This window comes from Rhinoraja longicauda, chromosome 3 (genome assembly GCF_053455715.1).
Source record: "Rhinoraja longicauda isolate Sanriku21f chromosome 3, sRhiLon1.1, whole genome shotgun sequence".
In the NCBI taxonomy this organism is placed as follows: Eukaryota; Metazoa; Chordata; class Chondrichthyes; order Rajiformes; family Arhynchobatidae; genus Rhinoraja; species Rhinoraja longicauda.
In genome coordinates, this window is record NC_135955.1 from 30,704,935 (window position 1) to 30,728,516 (window position 23,582).

The 23,582-nt window shown below is 42.9% G+C and overlaps 1 protein-coding gene across 10 annotated transcripts in view; it reads left to right on the forward strand.

Annotated features, from left to right (window-relative positions):
• Positions 1-23,582, forward strand: part of znf462 (zinc finger protein 462) — a 132,908-nt gene that overhangs the window by 96,146 nt on the left and 13,180 nt on the right. For 8 of the 10 annotated variants that reach the window (XM_078395619.1, XM_078395622.1, XM_078395615.1 and 5 more), the window contains 3 exons: positions 8,167-8,340; positions 10,085-10,362; positions 16,820-16,938. In XM_078395619.1, the coding sequence (XP_078251745.1) occupies positions 8,167-8,340; positions 10,085-10,362; positions 16,820-16,938 (571 nt within the window). The remainder of the gene's footprint in view (positions 1-8,166; positions 8,341-10,084; positions 10,363-16,819; positions 16,939-23,582) is intronic. The other 2 variants (XM_078395634.1, XM_078395632.1) reach the window with 1 other exon arrangement.

The window sequence follows — 23,582 nt, forward strand, 5'->3', positions numbered from 1 at the left end:
TACTGTAAATTGTCCCTTATATGTAGGTGAGTGGTCAAATCTGGAGAGACCTTGATGTGGAGAATTAAAAATTGGGATTATTATAGGATCAGTGTAAATGGGTGGCTAATGGTTGCCATACACTTGATGGGCTGATGGACTGTTTTTGTGATGTGTGTCTCTGAGGGCAGCACGGTGGTGCAACTGATAGACGTGCTGCCTCACAGTGCCAGAGACCCGGGTTCAATCCTGACCTTGGGTGCTGTCTATGTGGAGTTTGTACGTTCCCTCAGACCGCGTGGGTTTTCTTCTGGTGCTCCGGTTTTCTCCCACATCCCATCCCAAAGATTTGCTGGTTTGTAGGTGAGTTGATGATCTTTGTAAATTGTCCCGAGTGTGTAGGGAATGGATCTGAAATTGGGATAACATAGAACTAGTGTGAACGGATCAGCATAGACTAGGTATGTCTCAATCAATCAATCAAGAACACAGAGTCTTCATTTTGGGCAGCACAGAGCTCTTGCCTCGCTGCGCCAGAACCTCTGGCTCAATCCTGACCTCAGGCTCAAATCCTGACCTCAGGAACTGTCGGTGTGGTGTTTGTACATTTGTCTGCATGGTTTTTTTCTCCTGGTGCTCCGTTTTCATCCCACATCCCAAACATATGATGGTTTGTAGCTTAATTGTTCTCTTGTCAAATTGCCACTAATGTATGGGGAGTGGATGAGAAAGCAGGATAAAATGGAGCTAGTGGGAAAGACTGATCAGTGATTGGTGTGGACTCAGTGTGTCGAAGGGCCTGTTTCCATGCTTGTCTCTAAATTAAACCAAAAAACTGATTTCCTTGCCCTTGAAAAACTAATTATTTCCTGAAATATTCTTCTGCAGTTCCTTCCTACACAAATGTTTGTGTACACGTTTTGCCTCCTACTCATTTGTGTAGGAAGGAACTGCAGATGCTGGTTTACACCGAAGATAGACACAAATGCTGGAGTAACTCAGCGGGACAGACAGCTGCCTCTCCCACTGAGTTACTCCAGTATTAAATACATTTGTTGGTTCTGATTATCACTGGCAATGCCAGCATTTACTACTCAACCGCAGTGGCTATTAAAAACTATGGTATGGTACATCAGTTTCTCGGGTAAGTTTGGGGTCAGCCACTTTGCAGAGTGTTTGGGGCCACCAAAACCAGATAAGGACATTGGCTTTCCTTCCCTAAAGAGCATTTTGGAGCCAGAAGTGTTTTATGTTGCTCATGTGTTGTAGTTATTGCCCTTGGCTTTAATTCCAGGCTTTGTGGCTGAATTGTACCAGTGTATGTTTTGATTTGACTGGATGGCAAACTAAAGCTTTTCATTGTATCTCGGTACGCTTAGCAATAATAAACCAATACCACATAACTAATTTTAACTCGCCAGTCATCATGATGGGGTTTAAATTTGTCTTTGGCTTATCATCCGGTGACCTCATCAAATGTTCATTCCTCCCTTCAGATTGTTTAATTACCTCAAATACATCACCCATTCCCCATCAATGCTCAAAGGAAACTTGCAGTCTTCATGTTTGACAGCCTGCCTTCAGAACTTAACCTTTAAGGCCCGGTTGCAATCCGGTGACTCAACCCCAATGTGCCTTAATATATTAACCCCGAGATGCAGTGCCCGCGTCTATTTTATATCCTGTCCTCATTTCTTGTACTTAGTCCCAGTCTTGATGTTTGTCTCCGTTGTGACTTGCTATAATTTGTCTTCATTGATACTTATATTTTGGAGTTATATTCGATGGTGGAAGTAAACCCTTCAGCCCACCAAGTATGCCAACATGCATCAGTGTACACTAATCTTACACTGATCCCGTTTTATTCTCCCCTCATTCCCATCAACTCCACCTGCCCTCGTCCATATTCTCCCACTCACCCACACACTAGGGGCAATGTATAGCGATCTATTAGCCTACCAACCTGGGCATGTTTGGGATGTGGGAGGAAACCAGAGCACCCGGAGGAAACTCGCGCTGTCACAGGGAGAACCTGCAACCCACACAGACAGCAACAGGCTTGGATCGCAGGTGCTGTAAATTAACAGCTGTGTCACTGTTCCTGCTATTTGCATGCTTCTGGCAATACTATTAATGCCACTTTTTGGACTATGACTGTCTGACTAAGTAGGTAACTGTCTGAGATGGCAGGAAGATGGGTAGAAATAGAATAGACTATCTTTCTGAAGGCAGATCAATAATCGAAGGTCAGTTATTTACAGGTCTGTGGGAAAGAACTGGGATTTGGAACTCATTGGAAATTCTGTCTAAGGACTAGTCATACTAGGCTGGAGAAGGGCTCACAACTGGAAATACAACCTTTGTTTCTCACTCCATAGATGCTGCCTGACCTGCTGGGCATTTTCAACATTTTGATTTCATTTTAGATTTCCAACATCCACTGTTTTCCTTTTGTTTTTTTAAACCCCACGCAATGTTTAGAGATACAGCATGGAAAAGTGCCCTTCAGCCTACCAAGTCCACGCCAACCACCAATCACCTGTTTACACTAGTTATCCCTTTCTTACTCCCTCCACACTTTGGACTTCAGATACAGCTCAGAAACAGGCCCTTTGGCCCACTGTTCCACTCCAACCACCGACCGGAGCACTTGGAGAAAACACATGCATGCATGGGTAGAACATACAAACTCTGCTGACAGCACCCATAGTCCGAATCAAACCTGCAAGGCAGCAACTCTACCAATGCGTCACCATGCCACCCTTGCCAAGAGGAATTTACAGAGACGAGTTAACCTACAAACCGACATGTCTTTGGCATGTGGGAGGAAACCGGAGCACCTGAAGGAAACGCACGCAAACACAGGGAGAATGGGCAAATTCCACACAAACGGCACCCAAGGTCAGGATCGAACCTTGTTCTCTGGTCTTTGAGGCTACAGCTCTACTAACTGTCAATTTGGTCAAAGGAAATGGACGTTAGCATTTTAGCAACAGAAGAGCAAACCTTGGGAACGTTTTGTTTAAACATTTGTGTTCAAGGTGAAAATCAGTGGTTGTATTACATGGATTGAAAAAAAATCCAGAATACTGAGATGGTGTTGGAGGACCTGCTTTCGAGGTAAAGTAATATTAGAAAAAGTGGAAAAAGCAGATACAAAAGATATTTGGACAGATCAATGGATAGGAAGGTTTGAGAGGGGTACGGGCCAAGTGCAGGCAAATGGGACCAGCCCAGAATGCCAACTTAGTTGGCAAAAACAAGGTGGGCCGAAGGGCCTATTTCTATGCTGTAAAGCTCTATGACACTATAAAAACAAGTGTCGTGGGGTAATGGGGGATAGACCAGGTATCAGCCTCTAATAGCTGACATCTAATCTGCAGTTTAGTGTAGAAAAAAGGAGAATATAGAGAATGATTTATAAATTGAACTTAAAATGAAATTTTGGGTTGGGATACTGTTGACGGAAAAGCAGTGGGAGAGTTTCATGGATATTGGCGGTGTGACTTGCCGTAATCTCTGTGATTTGTCCTTTTAGATCTTCAGCTATCCAACTGCTGTGGGCATTCTTGTCCCTGAGGTCAAAAGCTGTGGGGTGAACTGTGCCAGAGATGCCAGCGATTTGTAAATTCAGGCTGGAGTGCAGACAGGCTTGGAGCACTGTAGCATTGTGTGAGGCAGTCTTTTTGGATGGCCCAGCTAGTGGAGCCCCTGCTTTGCACTGACAGAGACTTCGTTCAATCCTGACCTCGGATGCTGTTGGTGTGGAATTTGCAGTGTGACTGAGTGGATTTCCTCTGGGTGCTCCAGTTTCCTTTCCCATCCCAAAGATATGTGCGTTGGTAGGTTAATTGGCTGTTTGTCCATAGTGCATAATTGAAGAGAGGAACTTGGGGAGAGTTGATGAGAATGTGAGAAGAATAAGAAAGCGGTTAATGTTTAGTGTAAATGGGTGGATGATGGCCGGTGTGGACTAGTTAGGCTGCAGACCCTATTTCCGTGTTGTATATTGCTATGCCTCCATCTTATACCTGGGCTCCATATGTGCTCTCTGGTGGGTTCCAAAGACTCCATGCCACTCAGAGTAGCAAACAAAAACAGGAACATCCTATTTGTAGTGTACAAATAGCCTGCCATGTTTCTAACACTTTGGCTGTAATGAAATCGATTGGCAGCAAAGCACTTTAGACAAGACAATAAGTGCAGGAGGAGGCCATTCGGCCCTTCGAGCCAGCACCGCCATTCAATGTGATCATGGCTGATCATTCTCAATCAATACCCCGTTCCTGCCTTCTCCCCATATCCCCTGACTCCGCTATCCTTAAGAGCTCTATCTAGCTCTCTTGAATGCATTCAGAGAATTGCCCTCCACTGCCTTCTGAGGCAGAGAATTCCACAGATTCACAACTCTCTGACTGAAAACGTTTTTCCTCATCTCAGTTCTAAATGGCTTACCCCTTATTCTTAAACTGTGGCCCCTTGTTCTGGACTCCCCCAACATTGGGAACATGTTTCCTGCCTCTAACGTGTCCAACCCCTTAATAATCTTATACGTTTCGATAAGATCTCCTCTCATCCTTCTAAATTCCAGTGTATACAAGCCTAGTCGCTCCAGTCTTTCAACATATGACAGTCTCGCCATTCCGGGAATTAACCTAGTAAACCTACGCTGCACGCCCTCAATAGCAAGAATATTCTTCCTCACTTTGGGACATTCTAATTTCATGGGAGGTGCTAAAGAAATGCAAACATTGCTTTTCATAATTGTGTTTTGTGAAATGGCAGGTTATATTAAATGTAAGTTAAATTTACATTTGAGGAGTAACAAATAACTTTCAGTGGAGATGTACTGGAGGTGAAAGGATATTGATAACAGAATCCCAATTACTATGAAACTAGGTGGAGCCAGATAGAGTTCAAAATTTTATTTAACTAATGGACCTGTGACCAAATTTAACCAGCTAATATAAAACTACATTTCATGTGTAGTTGGATAGGCTATGATGGTCATGCCCTTAAACTATACGTGAAACTGTGAACCCCATTCAGATCTCAGCACAAGTTCTGAAATCAGGAAGGGATGTTGGGATGATCCTGTAAATTGGATCATTTTCTTAAATCAAGGTCGGTCAATTTAATCTAAAGTGAGGAGAAAATTCCTCACTTTAATGATAGTTAAAACATTGGAATTCTCTACATTGGAGGGCACCGGAAGCACATTCATTAACTGCAGTTAAAACCAAGATTAATACATTTCTGGATTTAGAGGAATTGAAGAATATGAGGATAGGGCAAGTAGATGGCAGTGAGGTGAAAGATTAGCTAAGATTTTGTTGAAAGGCAGAACAGACTTGAGGGGCCAAACAGCATTGGCCTCGTCTTTCTTATTCTTTCCTGTTCTAAGATTGAGAAAATTCTCTGGAGATGTAATCCCAGTGTTTTATCACCATTCTTACTCGAGCTGCAATTCTGTCACAAAGTGCAAATGCTGATTTTAAATGTTAATGAATTTTCAAGTTTATTTTTGGATCGCTCTGCAGATTCCATTGCCAGGCAGGACTAAGAGACAGAAATAGAAAGTCCATGTTAATTGGATGTTAGAAATAACTTGCAGCAACATTTGATCAAGAGGAGAATCCTAAAAGAGATAAGCTCTATGTATAAAATGATTTTGGTCTCTTTGAAAGAAAATATCTTCATGTGATGCAAGTGACTTTGTTTTTATGAAAGGAATTGCATGAGTCAGTTTGAATTTCTTTCCTGCGTAAATGAATCATGTAGAGCTTCAGTTGTCTCAGTTCAGTTTCCTATAATTTAATCAACACCTCCCTTCACTCCTGATGCACTGGTATGAAGGGATAAGGGGAGCAGGTGCAAGGCATTGTCACCACCTGCAGATTCCCCTCCGATCACACACTGACTTGATTTGGCAATGTATCACTCGTTCTTCATTGTCACTAGGTCCAGACCATGAAACTCCCTCTCCACCAGTTCATTGGGACAACCCTCACCAGAAGAACCACAGTGGGTCAGGAAAGTGGAGCACTTACAACTTCCCAATAAATGGTGGCTTAGCCGGAAAAGCCTGCATCGTATTTTAAAAAATCTTAATTTCTCCAACTTTTGCACCGTTCCATTTCTGAACTTGGCAGATCACAGTATTCTTTCATTCACCAAGGCTGGTCTCCTGCCTGAACTTAAGTTCTGGAATTCCTTTACGAAACCCATCGGCCCCTTTATCGCTCTTTCCTCCTTTAAGACCATTCAACCTTTCTTAAAACATCTTCTTTCTATGCTTGATATCAACATTTGTTCGACAATGTTCCCATGAAGCTTTATGTTATGCTTAACTTTGTTAAAGTTGTCATGAAGACACAAGTCATTGCTAATGGTGTCCGGAAAATTCTGAGGCTAGTTATTCGATTGGCATCCTATATATTTTTAAAACGTATTGTTTTAGACGACACTTTTTTAATTAAAAAAAAAAATCAAGTGTCCCTCCTCGACTAGAAATGTTATTATCTCAGAAAATTCTTTATTCGCTAAAAATATAAACGGGAAATGCAGTACAATCAGTACGTAAAAGGCAACAAAAAAAGTCCTGGAGTAACTCAGCATGTCAGGCAGCATCTCTGGAGAACATGAATGGGTGATGTTTCAGCGTCGGGATCCTTCTTCAAATTGATTGTAGTAGGGAGAGAGAAGGCTGGACAAACGGTGGGGGCAGGACAAAGTTTGGTGGTAGGTGGATACAGGTGAGGGTGTTTTTTGTATCTCCTTGTGTCCACAATCAGTATATTTCTTTATATTAATTGTGCCATAAAATCAACATATATTTTTGCAAAGCACCAATGCCCATCAGGGACGGCACAATGACACAGCTGGTAGAGCAGCTGCCTCGCAGCACCAGAGACCTGGGTTCGAATCTGATCTCAGGTGCTGGCGGAATCTGCACATTCTACACTTCACCGCCTGGGTTTCCTCCGGGTGCTCCGGTTTCCTCCCGCATCCTAAAGATGTATGGGTTTGTACGTTAATTGGCCTATGTAGTACAAAAAAGAAAGAAAAGCAGCAGTGCCCCTGGTGTGTAGGGACAGGATGAGAAAGTAGAATAACATAAAACTAGTAGGAACAGGTGAGCAATGGTCTGTGCAGACTCGGTGGGCTGAAGGGCCTGTTTCCATGTTGTATCTCTAAACTAATTATGTTTGCTCTTTAAACAATACACCCATCCAGGGTTTGAGAGATTGCTGCACAGGCCCAGCCCCTCAATGTCCTGTGGCAGCCGGCCCTGAGGCGAGAAACTTTGGTGTCTTTAAATGGAAAGCCCGATACTTTATTCATGCTCGCCCAGCTGCAGATGTGTGCCTGGTTTAAATAGCACTGATGCACACCCACACCACAGCACCTCTTGTCCGAGTCTTGTAATCAATGGTTACAAATGACAAATATTTTTTTTATTGCACGTTTCACACTGCTTTTGGGAAATCTCAAAAGTGCTTTACAGTTAATGAAGAGCTTTTGAGATGTGGTTGTTTCTCTGAAATGAGGCAGCCAATTTGCATGCAGAGAACTCCAAAAAAGAAAAAGCTAATGATCAATAGGACACCAAGTGCTGGAGTAATTCAGGAGGTCAAGCAGCATCTCTGCAGAACATGGATAGGTGCCGATACAGACTCCATCTGATGAAGGTTCCTGACCAGAAACGCCACCTATCCATGTTCTCCAGAGATGCTGTCTGCAGAGTTACACCAGCACTCTGTGTCCTTTCGTGTATAAACCAACATATGCAGTTCTTTGTTTCTACAAGCTGATGATCAGACAGTTTGGATTAATGATGATATTTTGGGAATAAACATTTATCAGGCAAATGGGCATACCTGTTCCTTTATTGAAATATTGCCAGGGGGGGTTCTTCATATTCACTAGGGGAGTAAAAAGGTCTTGGTTTAGTGTTTCATCTGAAAGATTGCATTTCCAATTATATGGAGCAGTGGATTGTCAGCGAAGATTTGTTCAAGTCTCCAGCATTGACCCTTTGATTCATAAGTGAGCATGTTCCTCACCAAGTCACAACAGTTACCAAGAACATGTAAACGAGGATCATTTTCTTCCCCCTAATCAATCTGAACCGTCGGACAGTGTAAATCTGAAACAATTGAATAGTTAAACTGTTTTCTCTTTCAGTCCGCTGATGTTCAGGCATCGAGCCCTGTTTCAATGGGCAAGGAGCGTAATGTTGTTGGTTACAAGTGCAGCTTCTGTTTTGAGGTCCATCCGACACCTCGAGCAATATCGAATCATCTTCGCAAACACGTTGCATTTGGCGAGTCTCTAGATACTGTCCGCACTGGTGAAGAGGTGAGTTTTATTGTTGGTAGCTTTCAGCCAGCTTTTCAAAAGGGTCCCTATATTTTGTCATTACGAGGGCCTTGCTATCCAGTTTGGAATATGGTGTGATACTGCATTGTGCTTGCCATTATTGTGTGTTATAAAACTGATAACATTTCTTTCTATTTACCTTTTGGAGCCTTTGTACTATTTATCAACACTGGTCTGTTCTGCCAACAGAAAGCTGTTCTACTCGGTCTGTGCATCTGTGCCATAGTGAAGGGTCCCATCTTGCCCCTTGGCTATAAACTGCCGAATCTTCCTTCAAACAAAGACCCTTGTGTCTGACTGATGATCGCTGGAAATTAATCTATAAATCAACTGATAGGCAGGCAGATGGTGCACTCCTTGAGAGCAGCCAGATTGACTGCACCAGAACCATTTCTAATCACATGATACTGTTGCCTGTGAGTTTTCTTCCTTTGCAGAAAGTAGGCGGAGTACACTGCTCGTATGCAACGTAGGAACAGGACGAGGCCTTTCAGTCCTTTGGGCCTTCTCTGCCCTTCTGTGAGATCACGGCTGATCTGTATATTGTGTCCATGTACCCACCTTTTCCCCTTAAAAATATCGGTTAATGGAAATCAATTTCAGATTTTTAAATTGACGTCTTTTGTGGAAAATGGTCTTTTTTTTTGTCACCCCGTGAGTGAAAGTGTCTCCGGACTTTGTTCCTGAAGCCATTTTTTTCACAATGTTCTCAAGTAGTAGAGAATGGGAAGAGTTCCTCTTCACTCACCCTATCCACCCCTCAATTTGGATCAAATCACTTTTAACTTTCTCAGTTCCAAGTGAGCATTCAGAAGCCCATATTCAGCTTTTCTTCCTCTACATAATATTGAGAGTTATTTGATTAATGGGGAAAATGCAACATTTGTGAGCATTATTTGTAACTTACACTGGAGACCAGTCCAAAAATAGCTTTTCAATAAAATATAGGTTCCAGTGCATCTAGAGTAATTAGGTTTGGTGGCGTGGGATAGGAAAATTCCAGGGAAGGGTGAGATTTGGTTCCAGTTTGGTCAAAAGAATGGAAAAGAAGATTTTTTTCCCCCTCAAAATTGAGAGATCAGTATAGGTGGCAAAGGTGAATTACAAAGTTAACATTCAGGTACATAAAGCAATTAAGAATGCAATTTTTTGCAAGGAATTAAAGTTTCATATTGAGGAAATTTTGCTGGAGTTATGCAGGGCTTTGAGGCCACACCTGAGTACCACATCCAGATTTACCTTTGATACCCAAGGAAGGATGTAACTGGAGTCTGTGCAGCTGTATATTCTCCAGATTTTTTTGTTGCAAAAAGTGGATTAACTAGTGGGTAGAAATTGAAGGACATTTTTTTTTCTTCTCGATGTCCAGTCAATGTGAGAGGTGATACTGACTCCAGTAGGTTTGACAGGCTGGATGTTGAGAGGTTAGTTGTTCTTGCTGGAGTCTGCAACTGGGGAGCAGATCCATTTAGGGGTCAGACATTTAGGACGTAGATCAACCCTTCGGCCATAGGTGAAGAGGAATTACTTAACTCCATGGTTTATTCCTTTTACTCAAGCCCTCGATAGGTTATTGGACACCGACCGATTAGAGAACTATGGGAATCGGCAGAAAATGGAGATCAATTGCAGTATTGGCCGTGATCTTGATTGAAAGGCAAAGCAGTTTTGATGGGCCGAACCGTCAAAATTTCTTATGCCCTAAATTTGTTCTTCCCACTAGAACACAGATGGAGAAACTACTTCCGTATCATCAGCGGAAAAATTGTCAGAGGCTTTGCCAGGGGGAATGCACAAGCCGCAGAGCTTGGAGGTGGAGGAGGATGCCACTGGTGTGGACGCCACCCTTGGGGGATACCCCTGCAGTCAGTGTGATCGGATTCTAATGTCCTTGCAGGGTTTGCGTTCCCACGAGAGGAGTCACACCGCTTCTGCACTGTTCAGCCGCGAAGGCAAGCATCACTGCCAGTATTGTTTGTTCGCCACTGCTTTCCGGCAGAAGTAAGTACATGGGCAAATTCTTTTTATTTTAAACTGCGACCGCGTGCAGTGAGGCTGTGTACATCCCACAGGGCCCAAAAGGTGCACGCGTTCATACTGAGAGTCAACAGAACCACCGCCTCTGACTGCACTTGGGATAGAATGCAGTTGGTCAAGTCAGAAATATCACAGTTGCTAAGCGGGTTGGTCTGAAGTCTGCGATGATATGTTTGCACTTAATTTTTGCCCTATGAACCAAAGGTTGAGGGAAATCTTGTATATCAGGGATTGAATTGCCCCAGGCGTGTCAGGCCAATCATCCTTTACTCCTACCATAGCTTTTAAGCATATACTCAACCAAACCTAGAAGACTTTATAACATCACAGGCTCGCTTCATCTGCAAGGCAGTGTAGTAATGCTTTGTCCCTTGTTTGTTTTATAATCTTACCAGCTGCTGTTGGATGTGGCAAGACTTTCAGTTTTTGTATTTCTGCATCTTCTCTTTGATTTGTAATTTGTAAATAGCCAGTCTACCTTTATTTGCTTCATCCCCTCCATCTCTCCAACCCTGTGCTTCTCCAGTTCTGATTTCTTGAATATCCCTGAATTTCACAGCTCCACCATTGGTGACTGTGCCTTCACTTTCTCTTTAAACACATTCCTTAGAACCTGCCACTTTGACCAAACTTTATCTCCCCTAATGTCACGTATGATATACTTTGCTCAGTTCGCCTGAACCTACCTGATCTCCAATTTGCCAAACATTTTAATTCTCCTTCCCATTCCCACACAGACATTTCTGTCCTAGGTCTCCTCCATTGTCAAAGTGAGGCTAAACGCTAATTGGAGAAACAGCATCACATATTTCGCTTGGGCAGCTTATAGCCCAGTGGTATGAATATTGATTTCTCTCACTTCAGGTAGCCCCGGCATTCCCTTTCTCTCTCTATCCCTCCCCCACCCAAATCGCACTAGCTTCTCATTTTCACCCAGAAAAATGCTAACAATGGCCTGTTCCCTTTATCATTGTTACTTTTTTTACATACTGTATCTTTCATTCATTGTTCTTTATCTCTCTACATCATCGTCTATATCTCTCGTTTCCCTGATCCCAAACCAGTCTGAAGAAGGGTCTCGACCCGAACCGTCACCCATTTCTTCTGTCCAGAAATGCTGCCTGTCCCGCTGAGTTACTCCAACTATTTGTGTCTATCTTCAGCTTAAACCAGCTTCTGCAGTTCCTTCCTACACATCTCATATGATTAGTCATTCCATTTTTGTTTTCTTGATAAAGCTTCTACAAGGTGCTTTGAGATGGTTTGTCACCTTTAAATTGCTGCAAAGATCCTTAATTCGGTAAGTCAATGTAATAGGCTTTATTAGAAACACAGGCTTGTATTATTAATCCCTTTTATGGATTAAGTAATCCAAAGATCTTCACAGCCAGTGAGATTCTCCAAGTGTAGTTGCTACCGTAAGAAATAAAGCAGCTAATATCTGTGGAGTGTTGTGGAAATGCAAAGATATTTTTCCTGGTGTTGTTCAGGAAATGGTAGGTCATTTCAAAAGTTCAAAGGTTTCAAAGGTCTTTTATTGTCACATGTACCAATTAAGGTACAGTGATATGCAAATTACCCTACAGCGGATTCCCCACATTCCTCACTGTGATGGAAGGCAAAAAAGTCCAACCTTCTTCCTCTTTATTCTCCAACGGTCGGAGCCCTCGAACCATCCGTTGGGGGGATCGAAGCTCCCGCATCAGGGCAGTTGAAGCTCCCGCGTCGGGGCGGTCGAAGCTCCTGCGGCTTGGAGTTCCTGAAGTCGGCCTCTGACCAGAGACCACGAGCTCCGTGATGTTAAGTCCGCAAGCACCCATGATTGGAGCTCCGAGGTCAATCGTGGGCTCTGCGATGTTAAAGTCCCATAGGCTCCCCATGGTGGAGCTCTCAAAAGTCGGTCTCCAGCAAAGGTCGCTAACTCCTCGATGTTAGGCCGCAGTGTGGACGGAGATAATATATGGGAAAAATTGCATGTCCATCGAGGTAAGAGATTAGAAAAGGTTTCCCCCAACCCCCCCCCCCCACATAAAACAAGCTAAAGAACACTAAAAACATCTATTTAACACATACTATTAAAGCCCAAAGAAGGAATGGGCAGACTGACTGTTGGTGAGGCAGCCATTGCTGGTGCCACCCTTCTTTGAAAAGGTACCATAAGATCTCCTGCATCCACCCGAGAAGGCCGTGGTTTTATGTCTCATCACCCAGCCATGCAGCATTTCCTCATTCCAGCACTGGAGAGTCCAGATTTTGGTGTTCACATCTCTGAAGCAAGACTTGAACCCATAACCTCTGACTCAGTAGCAAGAGTGCTTTCCACTGATCTACAGTTGGCTCACGTACTATTAGTAGAAATGAGGTGATCACTGTGGTTTCTATGGTTGAGATTCCTATCCCCGGAAACTGAAGTGCCTAATTTGCTAGAATTAATATATTCAACTATGTACCTAATACTTAGCTCATTTTATTTTTCACTTATATCACGGTTCAAGCTACCTTCTCAGATTCAATGTTGACGCTCGCATTGCATATATTGAGCCAGCATTGTGAAACCCTCATAATTTAAAAGGTCTTTAATAGATAATTGGTTGTCCCAGCTACTTATGAAGGAAACACGTTGGGGAACATCAGGGAGATGGAGATTAATGATATTGCCAGCACTGTATCTGTTAATTACTTGGTGACATTTTAGCAGGCAATCTTTTAATCGTGACCAATGCTGCAAAACCTATAAGTCATCTTTCAAGCAAAGATTTCTGGCAATTAGTATAACTGACCAGCGTTTTCTCCCAAATGGTGAAGAAGGTAACAGGATGTCATGTTACAACAATACATGCCATTAGTGAGACCACTCGAGAGTGGTGTGCATTGGTCTGTTCGCACAGCTGCAGGAAGGATGTCATTAAGCTGGAAAAGATTCAAGGAGATGTTACAGGGACTGCAGGATTTGAGCTGCAAGGAGAGGTTGGAACTTTATTCCCCCTAGAGTGTAGGAGGCTGAAGGGTGACCTTTGTAGGGGCATTACAGAGAAATGTGTGGTGTTACAGGGAAATGTGAGGTGCTGTATTTTGGGATGTTTAACAAAGGCAGGACCAACACAGTGGATGGTAGGCCTCCAGAGAGTGTTGTAGAACAGAGGGATCTAGGACTACAGGTGCATGGTTCCTTGAAGGTCGAGTCGCAGTTAGATAAGGTAGTCAAAAAGGCTTTTGGCACATTGGCCTTCATCAGTCAGAGTATTGAGTATAGAAGTTGGGAAGTTGTTACTGTTGAATAAGACGTTGGTGAGACCGCATTTGGAATATTGTGTTCAGTTCTGGGGACCATATCATAGGAAAGATATTGTCAAGCTTAAGGTGCAGAGAAGATTTACGAGGATGTTGCCAGGACTAGAGGGTCTGAGCTTTTGGGAGAGGTTGAGTAGGTTGGGTCTGTATTCATTGAAGCACAGGAGGATGAGGGATGATATAATAGAGGTGTACAAGATCATGAGAAGAATAGATCGGGTAAATGCACAGAATCTCTTGCCCAGAGTAGGGGAATCAAGGACCAGAGGACATAGGTTCAAGGTGAAGGGGAAAAGATTTAATAGGATGGGTAACTTTTTCACACAAAGGGTGGTGGGTGTTTGGAACAAGCTGCCAGAGGAGGTAGTTGAGGCTGTAACTATCCCGTTGAGGCTGGGACTATCCCAACGTTTAAGAAACAGTTAAACGGCAACGTGATTAGGACAAGTTTGGAGAGATATGGACCAAATGCAGGCAGGTGGGACTAGTAACTGGGACATGTTGGCTGGTGTGGGCAAGTTGGGCCGAAGGGCCTGTTTCCACACTGTAGCACTCTATGACTCTATATAAAATCATGAAAGGTATGGATCGGGTGGATAGCCACATTTGTGGAGGGAAATGGCCAAAGTTTTGGGTTGAGATACTTCCCTTTAACTGGATGGGATGCGACACAATCTTGTTTCTGATCCCAACCCGAAACATCATCTGTCCATTTCGCTCCACAGATTCTGCCTGACTCATTGGGTTTTTACAGATACTGGTTGATATCTGGAACATGCTGCCAGAGGAGGTGAAGCCAGATGCAATAACAACATTTAAGACAGGCACTTGCATAGGCACGGCTTAGAAGGTTACGGATCTAATGCAGATGGTTGGAATTAGCATAGATGTGTCCAATGTTTTTAATCGACTCATGTCCTCAATGTTATTTTGTTCTTTGCATGAACTGACTTAAATCTGTAAAAATTGAATATCTACAGGGCTGTGTCAGATTATATTGGTCTTCGAAAGAGCCAGCATGATCCTGATGGAATGAATGGCCTCCTACAGGGTCCTCCATAATGTTTGGGACAAAGACCCATCATTTATTTATTTGCCTCTGTACTTCACAATTTGAGATTTATAATAGAAAAAAATCACATGTGGTTAAAGTGCACATTATCAGATTTTATTGGAGGGTATTTTTATACATTTTGGTTTTACCATGGAGAAATTACAGCTGTGTTTATACATAGTCCCCCCATTTCAGGGCACCATAATGTTTGGGACACATGGCTTCACAGGTGTTTGTAATTGCTCAGGTGTGTTTAATTGCCTCCTTAATGCAGGTATAAGAGAGCTCTCAGCACCTAGTCTTTCCTCCAGTATTTCCATCACCTTTGGAATCTTTTATTGCTGTTTATCAACACGAGGACCAAAGTTGTCTCGATGAAAGTCAAAGAGGCCATTATGAGACTGAGAAACAAGAATAAAACTGTTAGAGACATCAGCCAAACCTGAGGCTTACCAAAATCAAATGTTTGGAACATCATTAAGAAGAAAGAGAATACTGGTGAGCTTACTAATCGCAAAGGGACTGGCAGGCCATGGAAGACCTCCACAGCTGATAACAGAAAAATTATCTCTCTAATAAAGAAAATTCCCCAAACACCTGTCCGACAGATCAGAAACACTCTTCAGGAGTCAGGTGTGGATTTGTCAATGACCACTGTCCGCAGAAGACTTCATGAACAGAAATGCAGAGGCTACGCTGCAAGATGCAAACCACTGGTTCGCTGCAAAAATAGGATGGCCAGGTTACAGTTTGCCAAGAAGTACTTAAAAGAGCAACCACAGTTCTGGAAAAAAGTCTTGTGGACAGATGAGACGAAGATGAACTTGCATCAGAGTGATGGCAAGAGCAAAGTATGGAGGATAGAAGGAACTGCCCAAGATCCAAAGCATACCACCTCAACTGTGAAACACGGTGGTGGGGGTGTTGTGGCCTGGGCATGTGTGGCTGCTGAAGGTACTGGCTCACTTATCTTCATTGATGATACAACTGCTGATGGTAGTAGCATAATGAATTCTGAAGTGTAGAAGACACATCCTATCTGCTCAAGTTCAAACAAATGCCTCAAAACTCATTGACCAGCGGTTTATTCAACAGCAAGGCAATGATCCCAAACATACTTCTAAAGCAACAAGGGAGTTTTTTAAAGCAAACAAATGCTCAATTCCTGAGTGGCCAAGTCAATCACCTGATCTGAACCCAATTGAGCATGTCTTTTATATGCTCAAGAGAAAACTGAAGGGGACTAACCCCCAAAACAAGCATAAGTTAAAGATGGCTGCAATACAGGCCTGGCAGAGCATCATCAGAGAAGACACCCAGCAACTAGTGATGCCCATGAATCGCAGACTTCAAGCAGTCATTGCATGGAAAGGATATGCAACAAAATACTAAACATGACTACTTTCATTTACATGACATTGCTGTGTCCCAAACATTATGGTGCCCTGAAATGGGGGGACTATGTATAAACACTGCTGTAATTTCTACATGGTGAAACCATGGCCTTTATTTAAATCTGACAATGTGCACTTAAACACGTGTGATTTTTTTTCTATTACAAATCTCAATTTGTGGAGTACAGAGGCAAATAAATAAATGATGGGTCTTTGTCCCAAACATTATGGCGGGCACTATATGCTCGGACATTCCTTGAGATTTTCTTTATCACTTGAGGAAATCTTGCTAAAACACAAAAAACTCTCTGTGGTCATCTGATGCCAAACAGTGATGGGACTTATCGTTATTCCTTCCACTTTTCAGCCCTCTCCTAGTTGGGGGGGGGGGGGGGAGGAACTGGGGCAGGGGGCAGAATTTTAGCACCGTACCAAGTGGACACATTTCATTTTCCCCCACTCACCCCACTGTTTCCTTAAGATAGTTTGTTCCATGCATTCAATGTCAATCCTCCATCACTGTCCCTGGCTTTATCCTGTCTTCTGTCTACTTGCTCCCTTTCGGCATTGGTACCAGATGTTATGCACCAACCGATGTTTACCTAAGGCAGATATCTCAAGTTGCAGTCTGGCGTTTACTGCTCTGCTAAGATTGTACTGAGTCCTTTGTTTAATTTCCTAGCTTGGAACGCCACATGCAAAATCAGCACGGACACCAGAAACCTTTCAGATGCAAACTTTGCTCGTTTAAGACTGCCTTTATAAGTGGACTGAAGAGCCATATTCAGAGAGCTCATGCCGGTAGGCTGGTATCTTAATGGATACACTCTGTTGCTGAGTTCATTTCAGCATGCGATTATTAACTGATTCAAATAAGCAGATAATTATTGTAAAGACTTTGGCTTTTAAATGTGAGAATACTTTCAGAGTATGATTGTGAATATTGTGTGTGAATATTGTGTGTGAATAATGTGTGTAATATGCTGTGCTGGACTGTTATGCAATCCTGTTGAATGTTGAGAGTTAATAGATTAATCCGCAAGATGCAGAATCTCCAGAGTTCCAAAGGAGCTTCAATAATGTGACATGTTAAAGACTAAAGATCACAATGTGTAGAATCACAAAATAATCAGCAGACACTCAATCACTGAAGGATTTGAAAATATATCTTTATGAAACCATGCACTCTGCTGATACACAACACATGGCAGAGGATTCATTTCTTAATTCTTTCTCCAGCTGTACCTAGATGTCCTTGCTTTGGAGACGGTGAAGTGCAGATTGACCTGGTTAATTCTTGGAATGAGGAGGTTGTGTTGTATGGAAATACTGTGCAAATCAGTTTCACTGTGATTTGGAAGAACGAGATGCGATCCCATTGTAACATACAAGGTTCAGAGAGAAACTGACGAGTGCCATTTCTGTTCCCCAGAGGCGTGAGTGTTTAGCAGTCGAAACCTTTTGAGCACAAAGGGGAAAATAGAGCGATCAAATTGAGGTGCAGGATCAGTCATGATTTTGCCAAATGATGGTGGAATTCAAAAGAACACAGGGCCTATTGCTGGATTTTCATCTGTCCTTATGATGTAATTGAAGAGGATTGAGTTGTCCATTGCAGCCAACATTTGATCACCTATTTCCCCCAAATACTTTGATCTATATAGCACAGTAACTAATGTTCAAGACTTTACAATTTCCTCTTGGGCCGCTGGAGTTCTTGCCTTGCCAAAGATAATTTTGGTGCGATTTAAGGGGAAATGTATATATACTTTATCTACCATGTAGTTGGCTTTACTGTCTGACCCTTGGTATTCCTTTTTCAATCTCAGACTTGAAATGTCCTGCACAAGGCTGGTGACCACATGCTACAACTTAAACTTCAAACCTGAGAAATTATCTTGTTGTTTCTTTTTCCAAAAAGCTGTTCATATAGTATATTGCTGGTGGGCAATGATAAAACCACTGTGCAGTGGCACTGCTGCATTCCCTGCCTTCGAAATGAATTTTAGATGTAGAGTTCAACGTTATGACATACTATCTAACGTATCAAATAGATTTCTTTCACATTTCTGTTTCTGTGCAATGTTCGTTCTTTTTTTCAAGATATTTTTTATTAGCACCCTGTCTGTGGGAAAGATTGTTCCCGATGTTGGGGAAGTCCAGAACCAGGGGTCACAGCTTAAGGATAAGGGGGAAGTCTTTTAGGACCGAGATGAGAAAACATTTCTTTACACAGAGAGTGGTGAGTCTGTGGAATTCTCTGCCACAGAAGGTAGTTGAGGCCAGTTCATTGGCTATATTTAAGAGGGAGTTAGATGTGGCTAACGGGATCAGGGGGTATGGAGAGAAGGCAGGTACAGGTTACTGAGCTGGATGATCAGCCATGATCATATTGAATGGCGGTGCAGGCTCGAAGGGCCAAATGGCCTACTCCTGCACCTATTTTCTATGTTTCTATGTGGCACAGACATTTGTTAAGTTCTACACTGAAGCAGCACTGAACATCTGTTTAAAACGTGTGCTCATGATAAATCTTTCACTTTGGACGATCTGGTCGCCAATGGTTACATTGTGCAGATGCCTTTTGTTTTTTTAGTACTTCCCACAAAACCTAATGGCCTAGGCATTCCTTGGTGTCTCAAAGTACATTGAACATGCGGTGTGTGATGGGCCATTGCATCTTTGTCGCAAGGGCTTGGCACTGCAGAATTCTATCCTATATAACACCTAAGGCATCATGCACAATAGAACAGGCCCTGTGTGCATAATGCACTCAAAACCCAGCCCTTCTGTTCACTCTCCTGTTGCAGAACAAATGGAAGAAATCAGGTCATGTCTCTTGGGTCTTGGGGGATGGGGTTTAATTTGAGTGGAAGGGGGGAGGTCAGAACCTTGAGGGTCAGAGTGATGGTGGAGGAGGTATCATGATTGGGTTGGGTGGTTGTGGTCATAATCAGACTGGGGGACTTGGCGGAGGGGTGGTCAGAGGAAGAAGGTAGCAAAGGATTTTATGTAAAGGGCAGACGCCAGGAACTGCAGATGCTGGAAAAATGACTCAAGTTGCTGGAGTATCTCCATGGATCAGGCAGCATCGCTGGAGAACACGGAGAGATGACGTTTCGGGTTAGGACCTTTCGTCGGACAGCCTGACCAACTAAGTCTGAAGAAAGATCCCGACCCAAAACATCACCTATCCATGTTCTCTGGGGATGCTGCCTGACCTGCTCAGTTACTCCAGCACTTTGTATCGTTTTTTAATATAAAGGGCACCTAGTACTCCGAGCACTGGATTACGCAGACAAATCCGTTCATACAGATTCCCTTTGAGTAACGCTGAAACAAATCTCGTGTTAGAAAGACCTGCAGCATCTTTGTGAACATCATGCATCTCTTGACGTCATTGTGCTCCATGCAGTTGTATTTCTGGGCCAATCAATGCATTTTTGATTGTGTTGCACGTATGTTTTGCTGCATCGAGTCTCAATTTGAAGATAAATATGATGTTAGTTTTGCTGCTCATCTGTTAACTTGGCACTGGCCACCTGGCTTGGAATACCTTCCTTGATGGCTCTCTTACTTACTATTCAGACACACTCCCACCAGCAGGAGAAATCATAAACCCAAATTAAAATGAAATTCAAGAAAAGGGGATGAACCCTCTTGGTTTCCAATACAATAGCCTTTAGCTGGCAGTTGTAATTGCATCCACATGTTTCACTTGTCAGTCTTGGCCAATGCTCTCAAATGCATTGGATGGATGAAAGGCAATTTCTTTCTGTGGATTTATCCCTGCAGCAGAAAATGTTTGACGGGAAGGTTTTTGGGAGAAAATCAACAACAATATGTATTTATATAGGGTCCTCCCCATGAAAGCATTTTGCTTTGTTGAATATTAGGATGGGTAAAGTAGGAGACAGTGAGAGATACAGAGCGATTTTGTAAGGGAATTCCAGAGACTTGGGGAACAACCAGGCTACCAGCCCTTTATTTGGGAGCAAAATCCTGATTGGTTAGAGATTGTGACCAATTGCCACGGTCTGAAGAAGAGTCCCGACCCAAAACATCGCCTATCCATTCCTTCCTCAGATGCTGCCTGACCCACTGAGTTACTTCAGCACTTTGTGTTTTACTCACGATTCCAGCATCTGCAGTACCTTGTGTTCCAAGGTTGTTGGGTCAGTTGGGTGATCGGTTTTCTCACTTGCTGCACAATGCGAATGTGTGCTTTGTCACAGATAGTGTGAACCTGCCTAGTGCGATGAGTGTGTTACAAGAACATCAAAGATACCGAGCCCCTTCAACTGATGTTTGAAACTCAAGTTAAGTTGGACACATCAACCTTCGTAAAACCAGTCAAGAATGTTCTTGTTTGCTGTGAATATTATTTTCACATCGTGTGATACTGGAATGTGGAGCAGCAATGTTTTGAGCTGTCTCAATCTTTGCAAGATTGGAGGTGGATTAACTGAGAAGCAAGACTGGGCAAAACTAAGGCAATTTTCCAATTGACTGGAATTTTGGATGAGTATGGGAACTCAGTGTCTCGCAAATGTCTGATGTGGGTCAGTGGAAAGCAGGCTTGTCGTGAACCAGGCAGCTGTTGGTTCAAGCTCAACTCCTCAACACTCTTGGTGCAGTTTGAAGAAAAGTGAGGTTTAAATTCTTGCCAATTTCCAACCACAAACTTGGCCACTGTTCCATCCCCAAACACCACACCAGGCTGTGGTGAACTGGCGGTTCATAATATCACTGCTTGAGCTTTTGGCCACTATTCTATTACTGTCACCTACTAAATTGATTAGATCATGTCTCTAACGTGTTACAATACAAATTGATTACCGAGTCTGAAATTCCTGGTGTCTTGAGAGAATAAAATCGAAGAATAGGATGTGGCCTGGTAACTGTAGTAGTATTTGACACATTACTGTAGACCCTATACAATACTGTGGTGTTGGTCTGTATGATCTGGGTTAAGAAAATTTCAGCTTGTTAGCTAAACGACTGAGGAATTGAAGAAGATGCAAAGCAAGGTATGAGGAGTTGGTGATATGAAAGTAAGGGTACAGTTCTAAAAGTGGATGCCCGAATCTGGGGTGAATCAACTCATATGGTGTAGGAGTCGAATTAGGCCATTCGGCCCATCAACTATACTTCACCATTCAATTATGGCTGATCTATCTCTCCCTCCTAACTCCATTCTCCTGCCTTCTCCCCATAACCTCTGGCACCTGTACGTATCAAGAATCTATCTATCTTCACCTTAAAAATATCCACTGACTTGGGTTCTACAGGCTTCTGTGGCAAAGAACTCCACAGATTCACCACTCTCTGACTAAAGAAATTTCTCCTCGTCTCCTTTCTAAAAGAACTTCTTTTAATTCTGAGGCTATGACCTCTAGTCCTAGACTCTCTAGTGGAAATCCTCTCCCCATCCACACAACCCAAATCCTTGAAGGTTATAGGACAGGTTGGTAAAGTTGCTTGTTGGGGTGGGGGGAAATAAAGCTTAGACAATTCTTTGTCATGGAATACAAATCCGAGAACATTTTGCAAAACCTATTTACTAATTGTTAGTCAACATGGGCGGAGTACTTGATCACTTTGTCACCATCTTTGAGGAGGGATAAGCAGTGAAGATTAACTTCAATGGCTCGAGGGTTGAGAGGGAGTATGGTTATGAGAAAAAATAATCAAGAGGCTAAGGTTGTTCCTAGGACAGAAAAGTTAAAAGATTTGGCATTTACTTCAAAGCTAGAGGCTCAACAGGTAAGGCAGAAAAACATGGTGTAGATTAGGTGTGAGGGACTAGAATATGATAGCCATAACAGAAATGTGGCTTAATAGAAGACAGGACTGGCAGCTCAATGTTGCAGGGTATAGTTGTGCAAGTGCAAGAGATCCATTTAAGAGAGGAGAGGAAGTTGCCATTTTGATTATGGAGGACAACACTACAGTGCTTAGAGAGGATATTCTTGGGGGAATCATCCATTGAGGCTTTATGGATAGAACTTAGAAAACAGGAAGGGAATGATCAGGTTGATGGGACTGTATTATAGGCTCCCAATAATCAGCGTGAGTTTGAGGAGCAGATGTGTGGATCGTAGATAAAAATAATAGGGTCATGGGAGATTTCAACTTGCCTAATATTGACTGGGTCTCCCATAGTGTAAAGGGCTTGGATGGACGGGGTGGAATTTGTTAACTGAAAGCTTCCTTAATCAATATGCAGAGGGTGTTATTAGAGAGGGTGCAACTCTAGATCTCCTCTTGGGGAATGACATAGAGCAAGTGACTGAAGTGTCAGTGGGGGAGCACTTTGGGACCAATTACCATAATTATAGAGTCATAGAGTGATACAGTGTGGGCACAGGTCCTTTGGCCCAACTTGCCCACACCAACCAACATGTCCCATCTATACGAGTTCTATCTGCCTGCGTTTGGCCCATATCCCTCTGAACCTGTCCTATTCATATGCCTGTCTAAATGTTTCTTAAACATCTCAATAAACCTGCCTCAACTGCCTCCTCCGGCAGCTTGTTCCAAACACCCACCACTCTTTGGGTGATAAATGTACCCCTCAGGTTCCTATTAAATCGTTCTCCCCTCACCTTAAACCTGTGTCCTCTGATTCTCGATTCCCCTACTCTGCGTCTACCTGATCTATTCCTCTCATGACTTTGTACAAATCATGGTCCTAAATTAAGGCTAGGCTGATTTTGGAGGTTCTCGACGGGAACTTGCAGAGTTTGATTGGGAAAGTCTGTTTGCCTGTAGGGGGGGGGGGTGGTGACAAACAATGGGAGGCTATCAAAAGTGAGATAGCAGGAGTACAAGGGCTGCATGTTCCTGTTAGGGTAAAGGGCAAGACTGGCATGTTTAGAGAACCCTGGTTGACACGAGATGTTGAGTCTCTGTTCAGTAAAAAGGAGATGTGCGTCAGATTTAGGCATAAGTAAACAAGACAATCTCTGCGAGTATAGGTGTCGGAATACTCTTTAAGAAAGCAATCAGGAGAGCAAAACGAGGACATGAAATAGAGCTGGCAAGCAAGGTAAAGGAAAATCACAAGAGATTCTGCAGGTATATTGAGAGTAAAATGGCTAGGAAAAGAATGGGACCCCTTAAAGATCATTATATCTGTACTTGTGTTGAGCCACAATAAATGGGGAAGATATTAAATGAATATTTCATATCTATTTTTACTGAGAAGTTGACCGCGGAAGCTAAGAAAATGAGATATCAGAGTTGTGATGTCTTAGATTAGATACAAATTACAAAGAAGCAGATGTTGGTGGTTTTAAAGCGTACTACGGTGAATAAATCCCCAAGGTGTGACCAAGTGTATCCTCTGACCTGTAGGGGCTCCACTCTCAGTTCATGAATCTCAGTTCATTGTCTTTCATATCTACATTAACGATTCTGATGACAATGTAGTTAACATTGTT